Source organism: Ranitomeya variabilis, chromosome 6 (genome assembly GCF_051348905.1).
Source record: "Ranitomeya variabilis isolate aRanVar5 chromosome 6, aRanVar5.hap1, whole genome shotgun sequence".
Lineage (NCBI taxonomy): Eukaryota > Metazoa > Chordata > Amphibia > Anura > Dendrobatidae > Ranitomeya > Ranitomeya variabilis.
In genome coordinates this window covers 78,203,571-78,224,709 of record NC_135237.1, presented here as the reverse complement: position 1 = coordinate 78,224,709, position 21,139 = coordinate 78,203,571, and the positions used below count along the sequence as shown (strand labels likewise).

Sequence of the window (21,139 nt, the reverse complement as noted above, 5' to 3'; positions counted from 1 at the left end):
GTTTGGCCGATAAGAGATACGGCCACCACCTTTCAGGGCTGATATACAGCATTCTAGAAAGCTGTATATCTGCACCCAACCAGACCTGTAAGAGAAGAAAAATAACTTTTATTTTACTCACCTGCGGGGCGGTCCGGTCCGGTGGGTGTCGCTCTTCTTGGTCCGGCGCCTCCCTTCTTCTTGCGGTGCCGTCCTCCTGCTTGCTTCGTGTGGATGACGCGTCTCCTCGGCACCGCGACTCCGGCACAGGTGCACTTCTCAGCCCTGTTGAGGGCAGAGCAAAGTACTGCATTGCACAGGCGCCGGGAAAGGTCAAAGAGCTCCAACGCATGCACACTGCAGTACTTTACTCTGCCCTCGACAGGGCAGAGAAGTGCGCCTGCGCAGGAGCCGCGGTGCCGAGGAGACTGTGTGGATGACAAAGGGTCTCGTCATCCACACAAAGCAAGCAGGAGGACGGGGATCGTAAGAAGAAGGGAGGAGCCAGACCAAGACCAGCGACACCCCTCAGACCGGACCGCCCCGCAGGTGAGTATAATAAAAGTTATTTTTCTTCTCTTACAGGTCCGGCTGGGGGCAGATATACAGCTTTATAGAATGCTGTATATCAGCCCTAAAAGGAGATGGCCGTATCTCTTATCGGCCAAACCTGGTGACAGGTTCACTTTAAGTAGTTTTTACCAGTTTTCTGGCATAAAAGTGCTTGAAATATGGTAAACTTTTTGTACAACTCATAATTGCACAAACAAAAATTGCCTATTGATGTTTTTGCGCCAGTTTTGGCCAGCTCTTACAGCTTTGGCCTGGAGAGGGCTGACAAATTCATTTTAACATGTTCCAAAGAACTGTCCTAAATGCAGCGTACGGTATCTGAAAATAGGCTCCAAATTCATTGCGAAGTAGACACCTGTTAATGAATTTGGCGCACCTTACTCCACCACACTGGCAGTGTTTATGCCAGTCTTGATGAATTGGGGCCTATATATGCTCCAGCAGTACTGGGAATGTAATTAGCCACAGTGGCCAGTGCTGCATTAGGGTATTCTCAGTTATCCTTTCGTAGGCTGATACTTATGAGCCGAACAATGGAAAATTTCAGAAATTGATCACTCTAAAACATAGATACGTTTTTTTTTCTATGTACAATTTGACGCTGGATTCCAGTGCTTGTGCTAAGAAGGGTGTATCCTGCAGTACTATCTGTGCCATCACAAACTAATGAGTCAATTGGATCCTTTTGAAAATGGATCTGTTCGGATCAGAAACAGGGATGTTAATGTGAACAGAGCTCGATCTTTTTCTCCATTTAGGGAATAATTCATATAAGTGGTCATTCCGATTGTAATGATTTATGTAATGATTAATCTTTACGTGTCTTTCATTTGTTTTCTACATTGATTTAGTGAAGGACGTCCCCTCCCCTGTGTATCCTTATTCCACCTCTGCGGCTCTATAGGCTGCATATGGCCGTCATTTGCCCACCCATCCCTGACTAATGATACTTGTGCTCCTGTTAATATTTGTTTATTCTGTTTGGTTTGGGCATTGTAGAACATGCCTGGGTGTAAAGCGCTGAGCTCAACTCTGCCTATTTACAGCTTACTTTTTTTTACTTTTTGAACCAGTTGTGTTAGGTCAAGTTTTATCTGTTTTGTCTGTTTAAAGGGAACCTGTCACCCCGTTTTTTCAATATGAGGTAAAAATAGTGTTCAATAGGGCCTTAGCTGTGCTGGACAATAGTGCCTTTATTATCCCCTGGTTCCCCACCTTTGCTGCCAAAATACCTTAGTAAAGTCGCCATTTTACATTAATTGGTCCAGTTTTCTCCTATGGGGAAAAATTGGATGTGTGAATGAGCCTTTAATCTGAGCTGGAGAAAGAAGAAAAAAATTAACCGGGAACCAAGATTACAAATGTTAGTGGTGGATGGGACATGGTAACACAAAACCCATTCTTAATTAAAATAAAGACACAAAATCTCAAATTGGAAATCAATGGCTGTGGTGTTTATTTAGGGTGACGTGAAATAAATTAATTGAATATTACCAATAAATATCTTAATAAATAAATTAATACCAAGAGTTTCATAAATTAATTAAATAACACCAATAAATAACTGAAACAATCCACCCAATGGTTGGGCGATTTTACCCTCAAATAAGCAACCACGACAAGGAAAGGAACACAACAAACTAGGGAGGGCGGGCGGGATCTTCTCTCTTCATGAACGATCTGAGGAAAACTGAGGTAAAACTGCCTATTTATAGACCAGATTCTTCACGTTTTTTTACAGCTGACCAATGAAAAGGCATAAAAAGAGCGCCAACAAAAACCAGAAATAACCAGCTCGTTTTACCACAGCTTTACACATTACTCATTTAACCCTAAAAATTCATATCAGAAACCATCCAAATATAAAACCAAAGTGATATTAAAGTAAGAAATGAAAAAATAAACTGTAGGGCCTGTGTTCCCATGAGACCTCCCCGAATACTTGGCTTCAGGGGAGGGCTTCCAGAAGGTAATTTTGACCAAAATGGTCCAAATCATGTGATGCTGGTGGAAACCAGTCTCACAAAAAAACATTTTTTTTTAAAGCGTTAATTTGCAGTATGGTAGACAAGTGTCCAGTCTCGTAAGGTAATCTGGAATCTTCCTAGTTAATATACTCTTAAGCCCAGAGCAGAAACTAGGAGGACAAAAGTGTAAGAGGAAAGCATGGTGAGACCTGCAGGCGTGAATGAACATTAGCTGTAGTCTGGAGTACGGTGTATCAGGCACATGTTACTTCTGCTCTCCTGTTACCTCATATAAGTCCGGCTCCACAAACAATCCTATAGTGGAAATGTTTGGTCACTTTTCCTATCTTATATATTAGTGAACATGCCAATATTAAAGGTTTTTTTTTTCCAAAATATTTTCAAAAGGCCGGACAAGTGCTAAAATAGTCACTTTCACCCCTGATACCCCAGTCTAGGTTTCTCTGGTGGTCTCCGCCGTGACAGGAGGTAATGGGATGTTATCAAATTTTTGTAATCTGACCACTGCAGCCAATCACAGTCCTCAGATATCCTCTCTACTATACCTGCAGAGATTACTGGAGCGACCTGCGCTGCAATGACGCAGATACAGCTGGGCAGTATATTTTTTTTCTAATTTTATTTCATGCCTTTTCTCGTTTTGGTGGGGAGTCTGACAACCCCTTTAATCATACAATGACATTCACCACGTAACTTAAAAAAAATAAAAAATCTGTGTCTCGGCTGTAATTACAGGTGACGACTGATCAGTTGTCCAGAAGTAGGGAAACTATTGTGTAATTAGTGAATACTGGATATACAGTAATTAGAGCACGTGTGATTGAGGGATTTATTATCCCTTCAGGATATGTCTAATATTTCAGGAATGTAAGACTCATTACAGTCAGAGGGAGTCCTAGTCACCTTCATAAATGTGAAAACATTAGGCTGTATTCACATACGCCACTTTCGCGCCATTTTTCTGGGACCACAATACTACAATACTGGCACATGTTAATACTCCCTTCCATCGCTGCTAACAACCTGGCACAAATTAAAAGCCTATGTCCCAAGTATGAGAGACTTTCAATAGGCAGCATGTGGCTTGTACAAGTGATGAGACCCTTCAGCCTAAGTTTTTCCTGTGGACACTGGTTGGAGAATTGCGTCGGTTCTGGATATATACAGTGGGGCAAAAAAGTATTTAGTCATTCAGCAATAGTGCAAGTTCCACCACTTAAAAAGTTGAGAGGCGTCTGTAATTTACATCATAGGTAGACCTCAACTATGGGAGACAAACTGAGAAATAAAAATCCAGAAAATCAAACTGTCTGTTTTTTTATCATTTTATTTGCATATTATGGTGGAAAATAAGTATTTGGTCAGAAACAAACAATCAAGATTTCTGGCTCTCACAGACCTGTAACTTCTTCTTTAAGAGTCTCCTCTTTCCTCCACTCATTACCTGTAGTAATGGCACCTGTTTAAACTTGTTATCAGTATAAAAAGACACCTGTGCACACCCTCAAACAGTCTGACTCAAAACTCCACTATGGTGAAGACCAAAGAGCTGTCAAAGGACACCAGAAACAAAATTGTAGCCCTGCACCAGGCTGGGGAGACTGAATCTGCAATAGCCAACCAGCTTGGAGTGAAGAAATCAACAGTGGGAGCAATAATTAGAAAATGGAAGACATTCAAGACCACTGAATCTCCCTCGATCTGGGGCTCCACGCAAAATCCCACCCCGTGGGGTCAGAATGATCACAAGAACGGTGAGCAAAAATCCCAGAACCACGCGGGGGGACCTAGTGAATGAACTGCAGAGAGCTGGGACCAATGTAACAAGACCTACCATAAGTAACACACTACGCCACCATGGACTCAGATCCTGCAGTGCCAGACGTGTCCCACTGCTTAAGCCAGTACATGTCCGGGCCCATCTGAAGTTTGCTAGAGAGCATTTGGATGATCCAGAGGAGTTTTGGGAGAATGTCCTAATGGTCTGATGAAACCAAACTGGAACTGTTTGGTAGAAACACAACTTGTCGTGTTTGGAGGAAAAAGAATATTGAGTTGCATCCATCAAACACCATACCTACTGTAAAGCATGGTGGTGGAAACATCATGCTTTGGGGCTGGTTCTCTGCAAAGGGGCCAGGACGACTGATCCGGGTACATGAAAGAATGAATGGGGCCATGTATCGTGAGATTTTGAGTGCAAACCTCCTTCCATCAGCAAGGGCATTGAAGATGAAACGTGGCTGGGTCTTTCAACATGACAATGATCCAAAACACACCGCCAGGGCAACGAAGGAGTGGCTTCGTAAGAAGCATTTCAAGGTCCTGGAGTGCCCTAGCCAGTCTACAGATCTCAACCCTATAGAAAACCTTTGGAGGGAGTTGAAAGTCCGTGTTGCCAAGCGAAAAGCCAAAAACATCACTGCTCTAGAGGAGATCTGCATGGAGGAATGGGCCAACATACCAACAACAGTGTATGGCAACCTTGTGAAGACTTACAGAAAACGTTTGACCTCTGTCATTGCCAACAAAGGATATATTACAAAGTATTGAGATTAAATTTTGTTTCTGACCAAATACTTATTTTCCACCATAATATGCAAATAAAATGATAAAAAAACAGACAATGTGATTTTCTGGATTTTTATTTCTCAGTTTGTCTCCCATAGTTGAGGTCTACCTATGATGTAAATTACAGACGCCTCTCATCTTTTTAAGTGGTGGAACTTGCACTATTGCTGAATGACTAAATACTTTTTTGCCCCACTGTATAGTGCCTTTGCGAAAGTATTCAGCTCCCTGGAACTTTTCCACCTTTTCCCACATATCATGCTTCAAACATAAAGATACCAAATGTAATTTTTTGGTGAAGAATCAACAACAAGTGGAACACAATTGTGAAGTTGAGCGAAATTTATTGGTTATTTAAAATTTTTGTGGAAATTCAAAAACTGAAAAGTGGGGCATGCAATATTATTCGGCACCTTTAACTTAATACTTTGCTGCTCCACCTTTTGCTGCGATTACAGCTGCAAGTCGCTTGAGGTATGTCTCTATCAGTTTTGTACATCGAGAGACTGAAATTCTTGCCCATTCTTCCTTGGCAAACAGCTCGAGCTCAGTGAGGTTTGATGGAGATCGTTTGTGAACAGCAGTTTTCAGCTCTTTCCACAGATTCTCGATTTGGATTGAGGTCTGGACTTTGACTTGGCCATTCTAACACCTGGATACGTATATTTGTGACCCATTCCATTGTAGATTTTGCTTTATGTTTGGGATCATTGTCTTGTTGGAAGACAAATCTCCGTCCCAGTCTCAGGTCTTTTGCAGACTCCAACAGGTTTTCTTCAAGAATGGTCCTGTATTTGGCTCCATCCATCTACCCATCAATTTTAACCATCTTCCCTGCTGAAGAAAAGCAGGCCCAAACCATGATGCTGCCACCACCATGTTTGACAGTGGGGATGGTGTGTTCAGGGTGATGAGCTGTCTTGCCTTTACGCCAAACATATCGTTTGACATTTTCATCTAACCAGAGCACCTTCTTCCACATGTTTGGTGTGTCTCCTAGGTGGCTTGTTGCAAACTTTAAACAGCACTTTTTATGGATATCTTTGAGAAATAGCTTTCTTCTTGCCACTCTTCCATAAAGGCCAGATTTGTGCAGTGTACGGCTGATTGTTGTCCTATGGACAGACTGACCCACCTCAGCTGTAGATCTCTGCAGTTCATCCAGAGTGATCATGGGCCTCTTGGCTGCATCTCTGATCAGTCTTCTCCTTGTTTGAGATGAAAGTTTAGAGGGACGGCCGGGTCTGGGTAGATTTGCAGTGGTATCATGTTCCTTCCATTTCAATATGATCGCTTGCACAGTGCTCCTTGGGATGTTTAAATTTTTATAAATTATTTTGTATCCCAATCCACCTTTAAACTTCTCCACCACAGTACCACGGACCTGCCTGTTGTGTTCCTTGGTCTTCATGATGCTCTCTGTGCTTCAAACAGAACCCTGAGGCCATGTTCACACTTTGCGGGTTTTACCGCGGATCCACAGCGTTTCTGCAGCTGCGGGTCCGCAGCAGTTTCCATTGCGTCTACATTTACATGTAAACCCTATGGAAACCGCAATCCGCTGTGCACATGCTGCGGGAAAAACCGCGCAGAAACGCAGCGGTTTACATTCCGCAGCATGTCACTTCTTTGTGCAGAATCGCTGCGATTCTGCACACATAGGAAAGCATTGATCCGCTAACTTCCCGCATGGGGCTGTGCCCACGATGCGGGAAGTAAGCGGATAATGTGCAGATGGTACCCGGGGTGGAGGAGAGGAGACTCTCCTCCAGGCCCTGGGAACCATATTTGTGTAAAAAAAAAAAGAATTAAAATAAAAAATGATATACTCACCTCTCAGCGCTGCACGCGGCCGTCCGGTCGCAGGGTTGCTGTGCGAGCAGGGCCTGAGATGACGTCGCGGTTTTGCCCTGCAGATTTATCAAATCCGCTGCGGGAGAACCCGCAGAGGACCCCGCAAAGTGTGCACATAGCCTGAGACTATCACAGAGCAGGTGCATTTGTACTTAGAATCCACCTGTGTGTAATTAAGTCTATTTATCATCATTAGGCATTTAGGACAACATTGGATCATTCAGAGATCCACAATGAACTTCTGGAGTGGGTTTGCTGCACTGTAAGTAAAGGGGCCGAACAATATTGCACGCCCCACTTTTCAGTTTTTGATTTTCCACAAAAATGGAAAAAAAGCAATACATTTCGTTCAATTTCACAATTGTGTTCCACTTGTTGTTGATTCTTCACCAAAAATTTACATTTGGTATATTTATGTTTGAAGCATGATATGTGGGAAAAGGTTGAAAAGTTCCAGGGGGCTGGATACTTTCGCAAGTCACTGTAAGTCGAGAATGCACAGCATTGGTAATGAATTTCTGAAGGTGGTTTTGCCCCTGGATCAGTAATGGCGCTGAGTGATAACTCAGGTGTCCTGAACATCAAGTATCTGAATTATATAAACTATTCTGTATCTATAATTATTTTTTTTGACTTTTTTTGACAATCAGCTGAATTTTCTTATTCACAGGATCCGTCTTGGACATCATCAAACACATAATAGCCAAAGGAGAACACAAAAATGGTGTATTGGATGAGCCAAGCATTGCCACCATGCTCAAAGAAGTTCTTGAAGGACTTGAATACCTGCATAAAAATGGTCAGATCCATAGGTCGGTACCTTGCACTGTGTATGTATTGTTTTTAGGCCACATCTAATTGGAGGTGTAAAGGAGTATCATGGTAAAGAAGCCTCATGAGAAAAAGGACAGCCGGACTTAAAAGGGAATCAGTCAGTAAATTTTTGCTCAGTAATCGAAAGAAAACAGGAGATAGAGGCTGAGACACAATTTCGGGATGTATCACTTGTCAAATTGTGTGCTGTTGTTTACTAACTGTGAACGATTTATCACTAAGAGATTAACATTAACACTAGTCCGGCAACGCCCCAACCTTCTGTGATAAGCAGCTCACTGTCTATGGACTTTGCACATAAAGAGCCTGGTGTGGGCAGGGTTAGCTTTCTCAGCTCTGCTCCATTCTAAATCTAAAAGCTCTGATTGTGTCAGAACGGCTGCACCCAGTAATCTAAGTGATACATCGTTGGATTCATCTTCTCTTTGCCTACATCACCCTGCTCTCAGATGGTGTAGCAAATCCCTGGTGACAGATTCCCTTTAAATACAGTTGCTGAGCCCTGACCTCATATCTCACAGATCGTTGAGTTGCAGTAACGAGTCTCTCGTTTTTAAAACTCAATTTTAGTGTAAGAGATCGTCAAGACTTTACTTTACCCTTTTTTTTTCATTATTGCTCATTGAAGTTGCGTGCGTATGGGGGAGGCTAGAATAATAGCTGTGGGCCAGATGAGCATTCAAGCCACAGCTATTGAAGGTATGTGGGCACATATTTATTCATATGGCGCCAGCATTTTCTGCAGCGCTGTACAGAGATGGTCATCACTTACACAACCCTCTTCATAATGGAGCAAAGATCAAGCATCGCACTTCCGCTCCATTCATTCTCAATGGGACCGCCGGAGATGACCACGTGCAGCGCTCTGCTGTCTTCAGCGCTCCCATTGATCTTGACCTCCGATCAGACAGGGCTCCTCAGACTCGCCTTCTCAGGTTTGTTGTCCGTTCCAGTGATTGAGAAATGATCCCCTATTTAATGGATAGGGGATAACCTCAGTTCTCAGTGCAAACCATTTACACTTTCCATTCCACACATATGTCCAGCTCCCTTCTTAGAATTTGTTTTTTTTTTTTTTTTGTTGCTCGTTCTTGTTTCAGTTATCAGTTTGCTTTGATTTTTTTGGAAAAAAGTCAATCAAAATATTTAGACAACAGCAACAAAAAAAGAAAAGAAACAGGACACTAACTCTCACTAGTAACATGAGCTGTGGATCCGGTGTAACCTGTACTGAGTCCACATTCATCACCAGTTACAGCGCAGACAAGTGTATTGTACGGGACACACCTGAGCTGTGGCTTCATTGTGAAGTGCAGGATGGGTGTGAGAGAGTTTCTTCAGAAACCTGAGTAATTACCCCATCAGTGCACAGTGTGTGAGCACAGAAAGCCTTTCATCTTTTCATAGAAAAGTTTTTTTTCCTCCTTTTAAATGGAAGGGCATTTTTGTCCTTATTACAATATATCCAGCAACAACCATCCTGCAGTTATAATCGTGATTTTTATTTCTTCATATTAAAAGTGTAACGACAACTCTTGGAAAGATGTATAAATAAATTTAGGTGCGTTTCAGAAAATCATCCTTAAGGCTATGTGCACACGCTGCGGATTTTGCTGTGGATCCGCAGCGTTTCCGCAGCTGCGGGTCCACAGCAGTTTCCCATGAGTTTACATTACAATGTAAACCTATGGGAAACAGAAAACGCTGTGCCCATGCTGCAGAAAAAAACGCGTGGAAACGCAGCGGTTTACATTCTGCAGTATGTCACTTCTTTCTGCGGATTCCGCAGCGGCTTTACACCTGCTCCAATAGAAAACCGCAGGTGTAAAACCGCAGTGAAATCCGCAGAAAAACCACAATAAATGTGCAGCAAAAGCGCAGCGTTTTTGCCCTGCAGATTTATCAATTCCGCTGCGGAAAAATCCAGAGGACCATTATACGTATGCACATAGCCTTAAAAGGATCAACCCTCCTAAGGCGTCTACTTGGGCATGCAGGTCATTGTAAACTGAACAAAATAATACCTTGATTTCCACGATACGATGAATAGTTCCTGAGAAATCCACATATTTCTTTAATATGTAAATGAGCTATTAAGATCTATGGGCCGGATGTAGATCTCACTAAGAATCTGCCTCCAGAGCTTATTATAAATGAAAGGTGGCATTATCTTTGAAATCTCGCACATATTTTCCAATGATACAATTGGACTTGATTTTCTTTAATGTCTTTCCTCTCTCCTTCAGTTTTGATCAGATATTGACCTACTAAAGAAATCAACCACGTTAAGTGTATCTTAAACATTTTTGGTAATGTTTTTTTTTCCCCCCATCTCCCAATCTATTACAAGAACAATTAGTTCTTTGGGAATCTTGCAGTTCTCACACTGTCCACTAGGGCTATTCTAGTCTCCTATCTCCTGTTTTAGGAAATAAACATGCATATTAGCAGCAATGAACAGACTCTGACCCTATCTCTTGAATTGTAATGAGCATGTGAAAGCATGGTCAGCTGTGACATCACCTATTGTGAATAGTGGATCTTGTATTATGGGCTGTGGAGGTTTTACCAGTCACTAATCTTGCCTGTGATGGTAATGAGACTGTTGAAAAGTCTTAGAAATATATATTTTTTAAATTATAATAAAAATAAAATAAAAAAACCACCCCAAAACATTTAAGACAGACCCCAGAGTTATATATTTTTAATATATCAAGTGTTACTCCATTATAATTGAAAGTTGGACAAGTGTGTGTGTGTGTATGTATATATAAATATATATATATATATATATATATATATATATATATATATATATATATATATACACACACAATAAATATTTTGAGATACACAAGAATGCAATGTAAAAGTTAATAGTGAAAACAAGGAACATTGAGCACAATATTGTATCCACAAGGTTAATCATAATGCTGTTCTGTGACTTCCATAGATATATAGAGATTTGGTGCAATATGATTCACGAGACATAAAATCAGTAGTGAAAAAATAAAGATACATTATAATCAGCCATACCCCATAAAATAAGAATAGGCCGTGTGACCACATCGGCCTCCACCTCAGACCCCGATGTGTGTTTCGCCTCTGCTTCATCTGTGGTTCAGAGATGGAGGGAGGGAGGTGTGGTAAATAATAGCAAAGATGCTCTGACAGGTTAAAGTAAATAGTGTAATTACCAAGCAACAGTAAAACATGTCATGGGCAACGCTGAAACGTGACATTCACATGACCAGATGATCAAACATGTTATGTGATGATGGGCGCCCTCCCCCCCAAAAAAAAAAACTGATGCAAGCTTGCAAGGAAGGCGCCATATTCAGGAAGGGAAAAATTCCTATACGAGATAAGAGAAGAGAATTGGTACATAACGTATATAGAAGTGAAAAGGAGACAAGTAAAACAATGAAAAAAGGAAGAAAAAATGAGAGTGATTTAAACAGTGGGTAATTTTGTGATGATCCATTCCCTTTATATACTGAGTGATACTCTGCTGTCCCCAGTCCTGGACATGGAGGATTAGTCGGCCCATTTGACAATGCAGCATATCCTCTCGCTGAGTCCTGATGACATTGCGGAGTCCTGGCGCTTAAAAAGCATTTCTCTCTTAATCCTAAAATAACTGGTAACTTAATCACCACATTGTCCTCATGTAAGGAGTCCTCTGACATTACACCATGGTAGCGCCCTTGATAACCCTCGGATTGTATTTTTCCAACATACAGCCATTATTGAAGCCATTACAATACTTTTTCAGCCGTGAGTGATGTGACGTTTGCCGTGACTGTTACGTGCAGCACCGTGAGCCATTCCTTCTTGTCTCACATTTCGTGTAGCGTAAAGGACTTGTGTCATAAGGAAAACCTTCGGCCATATGCACTTTAAGGTTCATGGATGTCCTTTCCATGTGCTTCTGAGCTCCAGAGGTTAAATAAGAATTTTTTTTCTCTAGGAAAGGCAGCAACGTTAGTAATAGACTATCAATATTAGATTGTGGTGGTCCGACTCTGGACATTCCTGTTGTTCTTGGAATCGCAGCTTTGTCCTCTTCAGCAAACGGTTAAACCAAATATACCCGTGCAAAGCCGAATAATTCTACTAGTATCTTATATATTTTATTTTTTTTTTTACTTTTTAAAGGATTATTCTCATCTGCATAGATGAATATCTGCAAATGGTGCTAGTAAAAACAAGCACTTTGGGAATTTACTGCCTGTTAAAATTTGCAGCTGTTCTTGAAATATTAACATGTTTTGTTTGCGTACAGCTCGTTGCCTAGGAGACCGACCACTGCTGTCTATCTTGTAAGCACTGTGCTTAAGCTGGCTGGAATTAGCAGGTAAGTGCGCTCCAGCAATCATGGCCAGCTTCAAAACAGTGCTTACAAGCTCAAGAGCTTGTAAGTCCTTTGCATGTTCTGCTGTCTAGCAGTCATGGGCAGTCTCCAAGGCAAGGAGCTGTAAACAAAAGACAATATCCATTTCTAAATATGGGAATAACCCTTTCTAAACTATTACCATCAGCCTGACCAGTGATGCACGTACATCCCAGATAAGGGATTACACTCCTTAACAGAAGTTATGTCGCTTATCCATGTTATGTAAATAAAAGCTTATAACCTGACGTTAAATTTATCTATTGGTTGTACAAATTTTTCTTTTGAAAGAAATATGGTTTAGGTTAAGAAAATAAATTGGCATCAATGCAGAAATATTGATCAGTTAATGGACACAGAATAGTCAAATTTTGGCAAGACAAATGTTTTGACGCCTGGTCATATAATGCACCGAATCCTATTTTACATCCTCACCTGTGCTCAGTAAATGATTGGCTAATTAGTGTGTGTATAAAAAGAAACCCAGCACCTCAGACCTTCACTTGAACTGCAACTTGAGCTCTGACAACATTCCAAAAATCCACCCTGAGACCAAAACTTGGATTATCAAGAGGCTGAAGACCAGATCCACTGCAGAGGTGGCTGGCACCTTTAATGTGTCTCAGCGTCAAGTGCAAAGAATTAAAAAAAGATTTGAAGAGACTGGAGATGTGTTTGACAAGTCCAGGTCCGGCAGACCCCACAAGACAACTGCTCAGGGGGAACGTTTGTTGGTTAGAAAATCCAAAGCAAGCCCTCTTCCACTGCAGCAGAGCTCCAACAGACCTGGTCACCTCAGGTCCCTGTGTCAACTAGAACAGTTTGTAGGATTCTGTCTCGAAATGGCTTTATGGTCGAATCAGTGCCCAGAAGCCAGCACTAAACAAAAGGCAAATAAAAAACCGTGGCATTTGCAAAGTCCCAGAGCCTGCTAAACAAATGGACGCTGGAAAAGTGGCAGAAGGTGGATTTCTCTGATGAATCTTAAGTAGAATTACACCACAGCCGCCGGAAATACTGCAGGAGACCTACTGGAGCCCACGTGGATCAAAAATACACCCAGAAAACAGTTAAATTTGGTGGTGGAAAAATCATGGTCTTAGGTTACATTCAGTATGGGGGTGTGCAAAACATTTGCAAGGTGGAAGGCAATATTAATAGCCTAAAATATCAAAAAGTATTAGCTACCTCTTATATTCCAGATCATAAAAGGGGTCAAATTCTGCAGCAGGATGGTGCTCCATCTCATACATCCATCTCTACAACAAAGTTCCTCCAGGCAAAAAAGATCAAGGTGCTCAAGGACTGGCCAGCCCAGTCACCAGACATGAACATCATTGAGCATGTTTGGGGTAGGATGAAAGAGGAAGCTTGGAAGACAAAACCAAAGAATCTAGATGAACTCTGGGAGGCATGTAAGACTGCATTCTTTGCTATCCCTGATGACTTTATTAATTAATAAATTGTATGAATCATTGTTGAACCGCATGGATGCAGTCCTTCAAGCTCATGGAAGTCACACAAAATACTAAATATGACTCTAATAGCACCACAACTTCATTCACCAATGTTATGCAACATATATTTGTATTTTAAGTTAATTATTTGTTTGAATATCACATTACTTTCTGTGGGTGACAAAACTTTTGTCTTGCCAAAATCTGACCATTCTGTGTCCATAATCTATTTCTGCATTGATGCCAATTTATTTTCTTAACCTAAACCACATTTAGGAGGGTTTCAGCTTTCAAAAGATTAATTTATACAACCAATGGTTATAAGCTTTTATTTACATAGCATGGATAAGCGACATAACTTCTGTAAGGGAGTGTACTTCGGTTTATTACAATGGAATGATGAATACATTTCTGAATGAAGGATCGTTAGTTTCTGTAAGCAATTCTACATCTGTCAATGAAATGTGGGGTCCCTGCGATGGCCCTCTTATGTCAAGACCCCGCATCCTTCCTTTCTCATATTGTATTTTGTCTTTGCCTGCAGGGATGTTAAAGCCGGTAACATACTCCTGGGTGAAGATGGCTCTGTGCAAATAGCAGGTAACATTATATTATTGTATATGTCAGGATGGCCGGGGGAATTATGTGATCTTCTATATCTTCATCAATCGCAGTGTCCTCCGCTCATCTCCATTACAATATTATCCAATAACGAATATACAGGCAGCCATAATTCCCACCTGTCCAGTATGTGTCCCAAAGGTGGAGGTGGAAGCCCTGCATATTGTTGAGCAATGGTGGAAAAACACAGTCAAGTTCAGTTGGTTGAAGGGGAATAACTTTGGAACAGAGGGGCTAGGACGAAAAAAAGGGAGGCTTCCGGAATCAGTGCCACAGCGGCCATTAGTGGAGGTACTCTAGTTACAGTTAATCCAATGACAGATCGTCCCTAATTATAAGGGTTTTCGTAGTCCACATAATATTCTTGTCAGTACATAACCATATAGAGCATACCTCCCATGTGCTCTGCACCTTTCATCCTCCTTAAAGAAGCCCTTCCATAAATATTTGTTTTCACTAAATGTGTGCATATATTTATGTAATGTGAGTTCACTAATACTCGCCTATTGCTGCCTTCTCCGGGATCCAGCGCTGTTCTGCTCCTCTTCTCAGTGACATCACCGCTGTTCACACTATCCTGCTCATTCTATGCTCTGTTCATGAGTCCGAAGTCTCTTTTACAATGTAAGCCCCATAGACTTACGTTGTAGAAGCCACTTCTGGGTCATACTGAGCATGGCGTGACCTGGAGAGTCTGCAGAGCGGTGACGTCACTGAGAAGAGGAGCAGAACAGCGCTGGATCCTGGACAGAGCAGCGGTCAGTGAGGCTATTCTCACAGTACACACCATACATATATACACACATTTGATGGAAAAAAATATTCATGGGAGGGCTTCTTTAAAGCACCACTCTTTTATTTCACCGCTGAAGTGGCATCACTAATGTACGTCCTCTCCCTGTAGTAGGATGCTTACCGGTCACCTTCTTCTGCTGTTCTTACCTTCCTGTTCGGCTACTTGTCACCTGCCGGATCGCTCCAGTGTTTGCTATGCGGACCAGATGTCACAACTCAATGTAAGACTATGAGAGCCAGGACGAGGCCAGACCGAGGGTCTCATAGACTTACACGTAGAGATGGCGGATGGATACTGGAAGAAGAGAGAATGGCGGGTGGTAGTTACTACTAGCAGGGCAGGGAGCAGACATTAGTGGCGCCACTCCAGCACTGAAATAAAAGAACACCGCAGTGGGGCTTTAAGAATTTCTGCATTAATTATGTATAATAAAGTTGAAATTATTTGTGCAGTCTTTAAATAAGCACTTCTCATCATTTATTATGTATACGGATATACTGCACTTATTCTGCAGAGCTGGACTAAGAATTTTATCAGCACCATCCACACAGTCCCCCAGGAGATGACAGGTACATAGATATGATCAGAGCACTGAGCTGCACACAAAAAGCAGAATAACAGGTTACAATCTCTCTCTCCCCAGTGTATCTGCACCGCGCGTGTGTGTGTGTGTGTGTGTGTGTGTGTGTGTGTGTGTGTGTGTGTGTGTTTGTGTGTGTTTGTGTGTGTTTGTGTGTGTTTGTGTGTGTGTGTATGTATATATATGTGTATGTGTATATATATATATATATATATATATATATATATATATATATATATATATATATATATTCTGCGGTATTTGTTAGATCACTATTGATCCTAAATAGCTTATGTATTTATTGTGACTAAAGAGCCTGTGGTGTAAACCCTGCCTGCAGTCAGTCACAGTTTAGTGTACATACTGCTGCCAGTCAGTATGATGTAAATGCTGTCACCAGTCAGACCACAATCTGGTGTAAACACTGCTGCCAGTCTGTCCAGTCTAGTGTAACAGCTGCCGCCTGTCTTTCTAGTCTAGTGTAAAAGCTGCTGCCAGTCTGTCCACAGTCTAGTGTAAAACCTGCCGCCAGTCTGTCCAGTCTAGTGTAAAAGTTGCTGCCAGTCTGTCCAATCTAATGTAAAAGCTGCTGCCAGTCTGTCCAGTCTAGTGTAAAAGCTGCTGCCAGTCTGTCCAGTCTAGTGTAAAAGCTGCCGCCACTCTGTCCACAGTCTAGTGTAACAGCTGCCGCCAGTGTGTCCAGTTTAGTGTAACTGCTGCTGCCAGTCAGCCCAGTCTAGTGTAACTGCTGCCGCCAGTCTGTCCAGTCTAGCGTAAGATATGCCGCCAGTCAGCCCAGTGTAGTGTAACTGCTGCCGCCAGTCAGCCCAGTGTAGTGTAACTGCTGCCACCAGTCTGTCCAACACTTGGAAATGCTAACACATTTGGCACTCCTAAATATCTAGTCTGACGCAGTTCTCACAATGCTGTATTCATTATGTAGCCCTTCAGGGAAAGGTGAGGCTCCTGGAAAGTTTTATATCTCTTACCTTTGTCTACTACTTACTGATCTGTTTCATAGCTGTGCAATATATTGTGAACCTAATCCTATATAATAACTCCATAGCTCCAGACGTTATCTCATATAACCTACTTTGATTTTGCAGATTTTGGCGTCAGCGCGTTTCTAGCCACAGGAGGTGACATCACCAGGAATAAAGTCAGAAAGACATTTGTGGGCACGCCTTGTTGGATGGCCCCTGAGGTTATGGAGCAGGTAAAGTAGCTAATTGTTGTTATGATTATTATTACCGTCTATGTAATAGCTGGTGGTTACTTTTTTTTTTTTTATTAGGGTTACCTTTACCCACCATCCATGGGACGTGATAGGTGCTCGATTTTCAGGATTATCTGATGTTTCATTAAAGAAATTTCACTGTAGCCACAGAAGATAATGCACCACTAGTTGTTCATACATGACCATATCTTCCACCATAACTTCTGTACTTCTGGATGGAGACACAGGTGGCTTTACATTGTCTTTTCTGTTTTTTAGGTGAGGGGATATGATTTTAAGGCAGACATCTGGAGTTTTGGAATTACAGCTATTGAATTAGCTACTGGAGCAGCTCCATATCATAAATACCCTCCAATGAAGGTATATGTTGTATCCTGTGAACCTATGATGCCCTTAGGCAATGACATGGAGGTCCATAATAGCAAAAATAGCCTACAAAGAAAAAGGTCCTCCAACAATTAGAGTTTAAATGAATACATTTATTTGACACAAATATAATAAAAATCTATAACTTCCAGAAATGCCCAGATAGAATTTCAACTCTAGGTGGTGGAGGACCTTTTTCTTTGTAGGTTAATTTCATATGTTGTATCTTGTCTGACCGACGTTATTTTGGTTCCTATTCAAAATGAAAATATCTTTCTATGCAGATGTTAGAGTAGCCCGATCTACCACACAGAGTCACCTATTCAGATCAGCACAAAGCGGTTAGCACTGTTGCTCTGCAGCGCTGGGGTCCTGGGTTCAAATCCCACCAAGGACAACATCTACAAGGAGTGTAGATGCTTGGGTTTCCTCCTGGTTTTCCGGTTTCCTCCTTCACTCCAAACACATACTGATAGGGAATGTAGATTGTGAGCCCCATCGGGGACTGTGATGATAATGTATGTAACGCGCTGCGGAATATGATCGCGCTATATAATCAGGTCAATAAAGCTCCGAAGCAAGTCCCAGAGTCACTGTTTATCTAAAACAGTTCAATCCTTGGGCAAGTTTACAGAGTGATACAAGTGCAATAGTAAATTCCAACGAATAAGAAAGAATCGTTGTTTTTCAGAAGTTCAAAAAGTCATGGTCTCTTGGAATACTTTCCAAACATCTGCCAGCATGTCTAGGGTGTGAATCGATGCAAGACATACCGTATACACTGCTCACAAAATAAAGGGAACACTAAAATACCACATCCTAGATATCTCTGAATGAAATATTCCAGTTGCAAATTTTTATTCATTGCATAGTGGAATTTGTTCAGAACAATAAAACATAACAATTATCAATGTAAATCAAAATAAATATGCCATGGAGGTCTGGATCTGGAATAATACTCAAAATCAAAGTGGAAAATCAAATTACAGGCTGATCCAACTTCAGTGGAAATGCCTCATGACAATGAAAAAGATGCTCAGTAGTGTGTGTGGCTTCCACGTGCCTGTATGACCTCCCTACTGTACAATGCCTGGGCATGCTCCTGATGAGGCGGCGGATGGTCTCCTGAGGGATCTCCCAGACCTGGACTAAAGTATCCGCCAACTCCTGGACAGTCTGTGGTGCAACGTGACGTTGGTGGATGGTGCGAGACATGATGTCCCAGATGTGCTCAATCGGATTCAGCGGAACGGGCGAGCCAGTCCATAGCTTCAATGCCTTCATCTTGCAGGAACTGCTGACACACTGCAGCCACATGAGGTCTGGCATTGTCCTGCATTAGGAGGAACCCAGGGCCAACCGCACCAGCATATGGTCTCACAAGGGGTCTGAAGATCTCATCTCGGTACCTAACGGCAGTCAGGCTACCTCTGGCGAGGCTGTGCGGCCCTCCAAAGAAATGCTACCCCACACCATTACTGCCCCATTGCCAAACCGATAATGCTGAGGGATGTTGCAGGCAGCAGATCACTCTCCACGGCGTCTCCAGACTCTGTAACGTCTGTCACGTGTGCTCAGTGTGAACCTGTTTTCATCTGTGAAGAGCACAGGGCGCCAGTGGCGAATTTGCCAATCCTGGTGTTCTGTGGCAAATGCCAAGCATCCTGCATGGTGTTGGGCTATGAGCACAACCCCCATCTGTGGACTTCAGGCACTCAGACCATCCTCATGGAGTTGGTTTCTAACCGTTTGTGCAGACACATGCACATTCGTGGCCTGCTGGAGGTCATTTTGCAGGGCTCTGGCAGTGCTCCTCCTGTTCCTACTTGCACAAAGGTGGAGGTAGCGATCCTGCTGCTGGGTTGTTGCCTTCCTACGGCCCCCTCCACATCTCCTGGTGTATTGGCCTGCCTCCTGGTAGCACCTCCTACCTCTAGACACTATGCTGACAGACACAGCAAACCTTGCCACAGCTTGCATTGATGTGCCATCCTGGATGAGCTGCACTACCTGAGCCACTTGTGTGGGTTGTAGAGTCCGTCTCATGCTACCACGAGTGTGAAAGCACAACCAACATTCAAAAGTGACCAAAACATCAGCCAGAAAGCATTGGTACTGAGATGTGATCCCCACCTACAGAACTACTCCTTTATTGACTGCGTCTTGATAATTGCCAATAATTTCCATCTGTTGTCTATTCCATTTGCTCAACAGCATGTTATCCAAACAATATCATTTTTCCTTGCAGAGATTGGCATGCTAAGCATGCCGAAATGAAGAGACTTAAAGCCGCAATGCTCCTCTGGGTAATATGCTAATTATGCAAATTGTCTCTTCAGAGAGGAAGAGAGCTAGAACGCTAGTGCCACTTATTGGAAGGTACCAATCCTACAAGTCACTGTTGACCCTTTAACGAGCCATGTCACATGACTTAGGATAATAGCCAAACCAGAATCTCAATTTGCAGACACTGTGTTTCGGGGTACTGCCCCTCGTCAGTGCAAAGCGGAGATCTGGTTTGGCTGAGTGAGAGGCGTCAGACCATCCAATAGGTGGCACTAGAGTTCTAGCTCTCTTCCTCTCTGAAGAGACATTTTGCATAATTAGCATATTTCCCCGAGGAGCATTGTGGCTTTGTCTCCTTATCTCGGCATGCTTAGCATGTCGATCTCCGCAACTAGAAACGATACTTCTTGGATAACGGTCTGACGCCTCTCACACAGCCAAACCAGATCTCCGCTTTGCGCTGACGAGGGGCAGTACCCCGAAACACAGTGTCTGCAACTTGAGATTCTGGTTTGGCTATTATCCCAAGTCATGTGACAAGGCTCGTTAAAGGGTCAACATTGACTTGTAGGATTGCTTCCTTCCAATAGGTGGCACTAGAGTTCTAGCTCACTTCTTCTCTGAAGAGACAATTTGCATACTCAACAGCATGTGAAATTGATTGTCAATCATTGTTGCTTCCTAAGTGGACAGTTTGATTTCACAGAAGTTTGATTTACTTGGAGTTATACTCTGTTTGTGTTCCCTTTATTTTTTTGAGCAGTGTAGTTCTATGGAAATAATGCTGCAAAAAAATGAAGATATCTTTCAAAACTAGAAGTGCTGATAGTTTATTTTTATCAACTAACAAAATACAAAGTGAATGAACAATAGAGAAATCTAAGTCAAATCAACATTTGGTGTGACCACCCATTGCCTTCAAAACTGCATCAAAGAATTGATTCTTCTCGGAACTTGCCCTCAGTTTTTGAAGGATCTTGGCAGGAAGGTTTCTCCAAACATCTTGGAGAAATAACCACTGATCTTCTGTGGATGTAAACTTGTGTAAATCTTGGTGTCTTCATGTAATCCCAGACAGAATATTTCTTAGTCTTTTCCGTTGATTTACGTGGATGCTTTCAGATACCTTGATGCATCATTCACTTACAGGTCCTCTTCTTTTGCTTTTTGTTTTGCTGATTTTAAACAAGTAAATTGATTGCCACTACTGACCCTTTATGCTGATATATTTGTGGGGTTTGTTCTGTCTCCCTGGTATGACAGGTATTAATGCTGACACTCCAGAATGACCCTCCGACTCTAGAGACTGGTGTACAGGATAAGGAGATGCTGAAGAAGTATGGGAAATCCTTTAGGAAGATGATTTCTTCGTGCCTTCAAAAAGACCCAGAGAAAAGGTAACAACTGACTGGGATGAGGGGCAAGAACCCGTGAAACGGCTGTCTGCAGATGGGAGCCTTTTTCTCTTGATCAAGAGTTTGCTTTACTTATATCCTAATGGCCCATGTATATGAGCCCATATTCAGTTCATAGGGACGCACGTTCCCGAATTATCTGTCAGCGGAAGCATTCCTCTGATCACCCACCGAACATACAAAACACTT

At 42.2% G+C, this 21,139-nt stretch overlaps 1 protein-coding gene across 2 annotated transcripts in view; it reads left to right on the top strand.

The window, feature by feature from the left end:
• The window catches only part of OXSR1 (oxidative stress responsive kinase 1), a 101,371-nt gene that overhangs the window by 55,075 nt on the left and 25,157 nt on the right, over positions 1–21,139 (top strand). For both annotated transcript variants that reach the window (XM_077268685.1, XM_077268686.1), the window contains exons 4-8: positions 7,636–7,777; positions 14,194–14,249; positions 16,753–16,862; positions 17,142–17,243; positions 20,799–20,932. In XM_077268685.1, the coding sequence (XP_077124800.1) occupies positions 7,636–7,777; positions 14,194–14,249; positions 16,753–16,862; positions 17,142–17,243; positions 20,799–20,932 (544 nt within the window). The remainder of the gene's footprint in view (positions 1–7,635; positions 7,778–14,193; positions 14,250–16,752; positions 16,863–17,141; positions 17,244–20,798; positions 20,933–21,139) is intronic.